The 7,526-nt window shown below is 44.4% G+C and overlaps 1 protein-coding gene across 1 annotated transcript in view; it reads left to right on the top strand.

Moving 5' to 3' along the window:
• Positions 1 to 2,859: 2,859 nt before the first annotated feature.
• LOC311223388 (ephrin-B2-like) overlaps positions 2,860 to 7,526 on the top strand; it is a gene marked incomplete at both ends in the record, with an annotated part of 13,110 nt that continues 8,443 nt past the window's right edge. The window contains 2 exons of the mRNA XM_084308176.1: positions 2,860 to 2,924; positions 3,811 to 4,094. Coding sequence (XP_084164302.1) covers positions 2,860 to 2,924; positions 3,811 to 4,094 — 349 coding nt within the window. The remainder of the gene's footprint in view (positions 2,925 to 3,810; positions 4,095 to 7,526) is intronic.

Below are 7,526 nucleotides of genomic sequence, written 5' to 3' on the forward strand. Positions count from 1 at the left end.
ACACCAGTCTTCTTCGGTTGTTCCACGTCATTCTCACCTTGATATAAAAACCAAGCCCCATCTTTTTTCATAATGTTACTGAAAATGTTATTTTCTGCTAATTCACCACTGACAGGCTTCAACTGTTAAAATGTGCAAGCCTTTCGTTTTCAGTTTACACTGAAAGCCAGCGGTGAATCTGCAAAAAAAAAATCTTTCAGTAAAGTCACACGATTATTAAAAAAGTTCACCTTGATTTTGTATGAAGGCAAGAATGACTTAGAATGCACGTGTGAAAAAGATGGTCTGTGTCCTACCTTCTCAGAACGTACACGTCATGTGGGCTAAATATCCATCAGGCTCTTCTGATACACAACGAATTATAATTGTTGATGTTATAGAATCGCGCTGACGTTAACGTACAATGTAAACGACCGGTTTATTGGATTGGAATAAATGTAGTCTGTTTATTTGTCGCCCTCTGCAGGTCATTCCTGGGATACCAACCATCTGATGAATAGTTGGCCAGCAGCTGTGAAGACGCAGCAGGTCTACAGTCCCAGGTCTGAGTTAATGCTAATCGTGATAGGGGTTAAGTTCTTTAATAGACACCTAACATGTTAGCATTAGCTTCACTCTGGCGAGGAACACACAACCTGCAGAAGAACACCAGGGCTGCGCCTGGGAGAACAGGACGCTGCAGACAGTAGGAAATAGGAATGTGACACACACACACACACACACACACACACACACACACACACACACACACACACACACACACACACACACACACACACACACACACACACACACCTCAAAGGCGCTAAAAGCTAAATTACAAACATCTCAAAACAAACTGGTCAGACTACTGCTTGACCTTACTCCTAGAACCCACCTCACCCCTGCCCACTTTGACAACCTAGGATGGCTTAGAGTAGACGACAGAGTACAGCAACTTGCAATGGGCCTGGTCTACAAGATACACTACACGACCAAGGTACCCATGTACATGTCAAAATACTTCCCAAAGGTCAGTGAATACCACGATCACAACACCAGAGGGAGCTCCACAAATCATGTTAAACCCAGATTCGGCTCAAATAAGGGACTAAACACGTTTCGCAATTATGCCACATCAATGTGGAATGCCCTACCCAAAGCTGTAAAGGAATGTGGATCACTACCCACTTTCAAAACCTCCCTCAAGGGACACCTACGGGAGACTGCAATTCGAAACATGGCCCCTGTAAATGTCCTAACCCAACCCCCTCCAATGTACAGTAAATGACCAAATACGGTTTTGTCAATATTGCAATGTACAGTTTTGCTTGTACAGGTGTACAGTGTTCCCCACCCACCCCTCCTACCTCCTATTTTTGTAAATAAAACCTTTTATTTTATTTGTTTTGGTGTAAAGTCTTTGTATATTGTATATTTACAAAAGGGGAAAGCCTTTTGTCAATAATTAATTTGAAATGTAAAATGGACTGCATGAAAACACTTTACAACGTATCTCACATTCACACACCGATGGCAGAGGCAATGCAAGGTGCAGAGCAGTTGAGGGTTAAGTGTCTGTCGGGAGGAGTCGGGATCGAACTGGCGACCTTCAGGTTACCATGTCATGTGGAACCTCTGCCTCCTGCAGCTGCTGCCACCCCAGATATGCAGTATAAAACAGATAACATGCATATATATAACAGAAGAAAAGACAAAAACACACATGAACAGAAAACTATTTAAATAGTCACAAAACATTCGGGGGGCTATGGAGGCCAGCGATACATGTATGTTTAATATATGATATGAGTTAAAGGGGCACTTCACCAAAAACAATACTGATTTATTTTTTCACATAATCTCACACACAACCAAAAAGCTGTTTTGCACACATTTATTTCGTTTGACAGTTATTGAGAGTAAACAGGTTTGAATATGGCCACCAGTAATGTCAGGGGACATGATTGAATCCTTGCGTTGTGTTAATTACAGCTCTATGAAATGATAAGGTAGCAGTCCCTATAAGACAATGTATTGATATGTATAATTCCATGGTGCTGTAATACGTATAAAGACATTAGTAAAAAAATGGGGGGGGGGGGGATTGGGGGAATCAATTAAACTGGAGTTTGCGACAAATTAGACCTCAGATGTATTATTGGTGAAATGTCCCTTTAAGTACAGCGTGACCTAAATGTCGGCTATACCACGTCTTCGTTATTGTCTCGTCTCAGAATGCAGAGGGCAGGTCATCAGCACCAAGTCTAGAGAATTAAAACGATTTATTTTTCTTCTAAAACAAATTAGCCTATGGCTATCAGCTGTTGTTTTTATAGTTCTAATTCAAGCTTTAAAATAAAGGACCTCATCTGCACTGGAAGATGAACGCATGCCCTCGCAGCCTCTGTGTGAGCAAAAAGCCTAAATGTGATTAGGACCGATTTTATATATATATTTTTTTTAATTATCGTTATCATACTAAATCATTTAGTTAGTCAGTTTTATACCCATTTTACATGATAAATAGCACAACCGTCCAATAGAAATTATGGATGGGCGTACCATCATTTGGACATAATACTCGACCGGTGTCTGACATCAATCGTTGTGTATCTTATAAATATTATTTGTGTTTTATTTTTAGACAATTATATGCGCGACAAAATGTGGACATTTTCACGCAACTGCAGGAGAAGACCCGGTCACTTGGAAGAGTTTTACTCGAGAGCATGTCAACTGCGCACGTATGGAAAGTTAGTAAATATGCAGATTCAAAGGCAATCCACGCGTCGTTATTCCGTTTTATGATATTCATCATCATAATAAGATAGTGTGATGGGGGGAATCGCATGGAATTACAATTCCGTGATCTTGTTGATGATTGGTTGTTCGTGCCATGCCACGACTCTGGACTCGATCTACTGGAATAGCACGAATACAAAGTAAGTATATATTAACACAATGCCGATTGATGATTAAATACATAGCTATTATTACAATTATTCATGTTATCGGGGAACTGCCTGATTCGTGATTTTGCGGAATTAAAATGGTTAAAACATTATTTTATTTGGAGTAGCCAGTTGCTCTTGGATTTAACCGCCGCCTGTCACACTATTGATTCAAATAAGAACAGACCAAATCGGGTTGAATCAAGAAATTGTATGAATGTGTCATGGGCTAACACGGATTTCAGATTATTAAACCTATTATTAGAAGCCAAACATAACCCCAAACCAGGCTATAAATTGTGGTATAGTATTCACAAAATGCTTTTATACAAACTTTACTAGAATTTGTATGGAGGATTAAAAGGCTCTTGAGTGAGTTTCAGAGTACAGAATGAATGAAATAGCAAAGAACACATAACACAAACACCCTAATCAGCACTGTATGTGTGTGTGTGTGTGTATACAGTATACACATTGTGTTTAATCTGTATATGTATCCAAAATGTACATGCACACTCACACCGGAATCAGGTGCAGGATGCTGATGAAAATCCGTATGTGATTGAAATGTTGATCTCTCAATAAATACACAGTGAGAGCAAGTTTAACATGTCTGCAGATAGATTTCCATCTGTATTATAACTTGACTATTTTCCTTCATCTAATATACATCCCCTTCTCTCTCACTCTCTCACTCCCTCTCTCTTCCTCACACACACACACACACACACACACACACACACACACACACACACACACACACACACACACACACACACACACACACACACACACGCGCACACACACACACACACACACACACACACACATGCGCACACACGCACACACACACACACACACACACACACACACACAGATTCACTCCAGGGCGGGGCCTGGTCCTGTACCCTCAGATAGGGGACAAGGTAGACATTGTGTGCCCCCGGGCAGGGGGTTTGCCGGGGGGGAGGGAGGAGTTCTACCGCGTGTATCTGGTGACCCGTGGTCAGGTGGAGAGGTGCAGCATCGACAACACAGACACGCCCCTGCTCAACTGTGACAAGCCCCACAAGGACGTTAAGTTCACGTTCAAGTTCCAGGAGTTCAGCCCCAACCTCTGGGGCTTGGAGTTCCTCAAGGGAAGAGACTATTACATCACCTGTGAGTTGTTCAGCTTCCTGTCTGTGTGACATCAGTGTCCTTTAGGGCTGCCCCCTCTGCCTGTCTGTCTTACATCAGTGTCTTTTAGGGCTGCCCCCTCTGCCTGTCTGTCTTACATCAGTGTCCTTTAGGGCTGCCCCCTCTGCCTGTCTGTCTTACATCAGTGTCCTTTAGGGCTGCCCCCTCTGCCTGTCTGTCTTACATCAGTGTTTAGGGCTGCCCCCTCTGCCTGTCTGTGTGACATCAGTGTCTTTTAGGGCTGCCCCCTCTGCCTGTCTGTGTGACATCAGTGTCCTTTAGGGCTGCCCCCTCTGCCTGTCTGTCTTACATCAGTGTTTAGGGCTGCCCCCTCTGCCTGTCTGTGTGACATCAGTGTCCTTTAGGGCTGCCCCCTCTGCCTGTCTGTCTTACATCAGTGTCTTTTAGGGCTGCCCCCTCTGCCTGTCTGTCTTACATCAGTGTCCTTTATGGCTGCCCCCTCTGCCTGTCTGTCTTACATCAGTGTCCTTTATGGCTGCCCCCTCTGCCTGTCTGTGTGACATCAGTGTTTATGGCTTCCCCCTCTGCCTGTCTGTGTGACATCAGTGTCCTTTAGGGCTGCCCCCTCTGCCTGTCTGTCTTACATCAGTGTCCTTTAGGGCTGCCCCCTCTGCCTGTCTGTCTTACATCAGTGTCCTTTAGGGCTGCCCCCTCTGCCTGTCTGTCTTACATCAGTGTCCTTTAGGGCTGCCCCCTCTGCCTGTCTGTCTTACATCAGTGTCCTTTAGGGCTGCCCCCTCTGCCTGTCTGTCTTACATCAGTGTCTTTTAGGGCTGCCCCCTCTGCCTGTCTGTCTTACATCAGTGTCTTTTAGGGGCCTTTCTCACTCAGGTATTCGGTTCCATTCCATTTCGTTCTAGCCCGTTCCGAGATCTGATGCGAACTCCCCCCCCCCCTCTCCCCCCTCTAGTTTGCGTCTTGTTTCGTTCCGGGTTCTGTTTACGGTTTGCCTTTTGAGCGTTTACGCTTGCCGTAGGCGATGATGTCACGTTCGAAAATGTAAACACAGGAAGTGTTAACATGGCGCTGGAGACTGGATGCTGATATCAAATGAATAAATAAGCAATAAATATGAAGTTATATTTTAACCTCTGTTGTCAAGCCTTGTCAATATAACCCACCCCATTTTATCACGAATGGATGGTGTTGTAGAGTTCGCTTTTGAGCGTTTCCCAGGGCTAACGCTAAGCTAACGGCTAACGCTAGTTAGCTTAGCCTAGTCTAGTATAGCCTGGAGCACTTTTTCTTTTCAGCAAAGAACGTGCAATAAACAAAACGGATACATTCACTGTGTGTTCTGCCTCTTTTCACACGAATGGAACTCTGTTGTAGAGTCCGCTTTTGAGCGTTTTGCAGGGTTAACGTTAACGCTAAGCTAACGGCTAACGCTAGTTATCTTAGCCTTTTACTAGTAACATTGCTGCATCGATTATATTGAATGTCATTGATCTACTGGTCGACCACGGCCGACTGGTTGGGCACCACTGGTCTAATAGAAATAAATGCATTCGAACAAGAAAGTATAGTATACAGCAATGGCTAACGCTAAGCTAATGGCTAACGCTAGTTAGCTTAGCCTGTCCAGCAGCTAACATTATCCCATCGCTCGTGGCAATTATATTACATGTCATTGATCTACTGGTCGACCACGGCCGACTGGTTGGGCACCACTGGTCTAATAGAAATAAATGCATTCAAACAAGAAACTAATGTATAGAAAATAGCATGGCAAACAAAAATTACCAGGCCTAATGCGAGCCAGGGAAGTGCTGTGTGTTTGTAACGTGGCTTCATGTTTTCATCCACTTGTTTTTGGTTGAGGTCTGAACTCTCAAATTGCCCATAAATATCGTTTTTGTGGGTATTCTCCAGTTGTTGCTGTGTGGTGTTATCTGCCCAAAATTCAAGCAAGCATGACAGTAACGACGTTGTGTGTGTCACGCCCCCCGTTCCCACGGCCGATTCCGAGACCACCTAATCCAACTGGCCCCGTTCAGCGGGGGGTAAAACGAATCAGCGCCGTTTCGCTCCCAAAAGGGGTGAGTGAGAACACTCCCCCCCGTGCTCCGGGGCGGTGATTCGATCCCAAAACCTGAGTGAGAAAGGCCCCTAATTAGGCTGCCCCCTCTGCCTGTCTGTCTTACATCAGTGTCTTTTAGGGCTGCCCCCTCTGCCTGTCTGTCTTACATCAGTGTCTTTTAGGGCTGCCCCCTCTGCCTGTCTGTCTTACATCAGTGTATTTTAGGGCTGCCCCCTCTGTCTGTGTTTTTCAATCATTACTAAATATTACACTTAAACAAAGTGAATGGCCATAGAACTAGACATTGTGAGGTTCTATCTCATGTGAATGTTTTTCCCCAGGGAAACATGTGAGGTTCTATCTCATGTGAATGTTTTTCCCCAGGGAAACATGTGAGGTTCTATCTCATGTGAATGTTTGTTCCCAGGGAAACATGTGAGGTTCTATCTCATGTGAATGTTTGTCCCCAGGGAAACATAATGAGGTTATAATTCACGTGAATATTTGTTCCCAGGGCAGGATGTGAGGTTCTATCTCATGTGAATGTTTGTTCCCAGGGGAGGATGTGAGGTTCTATCTCATGTGAAAGTTTGTTCCATGGGGAGGATGTGAGGTTCTATCTCATTTGAATGTTTGTGCAGGGGAGGATGTGAGGTTCTATCTCATGTGAATGTTTGTTGCCAGGGGAGGATGTGAGGTTCTATCTCATTTGAATGTTTGTTCCCAGGGGAAGCGATCATTCCCTTCCTCCATCCCATGTTGTCCGTTCACATGAGACTCATGTTATTGGGCCTCTGTTGGTTAGTCAGCATCTTCGAGCCCAGCCTTGCGTGAAGGAAAGAGAGCGAGTCTTCCAGAGTGGCTCTCTGCGCTGCCAGACCACTGTGATGCTAAAGGCTTCACACGCCCCAGATCACACTGGGGTTCTTACAGCATCAGGCACATCTGACAGGAGCTTTCGTGGCAAACCGAGCCTGTAGCCTGAGAGACACTGTTATCTGACCTAAATGGTTCTAATGGGAAGTGTGGGTGTGTGTGTGTGTGCATGTGTTTGTGTGCATGTGCATAACATGGTGCAGAGAACATAACCTGATACTCAACGAAAGCAAGACCGTTGAACTCATTATTGACTTTCGGAAAATCACACCCACCAAAACACCCATGCTCATCAATAACCAACCCATTGCAGCCACAGACACATTTAAATACTTAGGAACACACATCAGCAACAAACTCAACTGGGACCATCACACCACTCATTTACTTAAAACAGCCAACCAAAGATTATTCCACTTGAGACAACTCAAGAAGTACAAGGTTAGGAAGACGTTAATGATACAATTTTACACAGCCATTATACAAAACATCATTTC

The sequence above is a fragment of the Notolepis coatsorum genome, assembly GCF_963971535.1.
Source record: "Notolepis coatsorum genome assembly, chromosome: 1".
NCBI lineage: Eukaryota > Metazoa > Chordata > Actinopteri > Aulopiformes > Paralepididae > Notolepis > Notolepis coatsorum.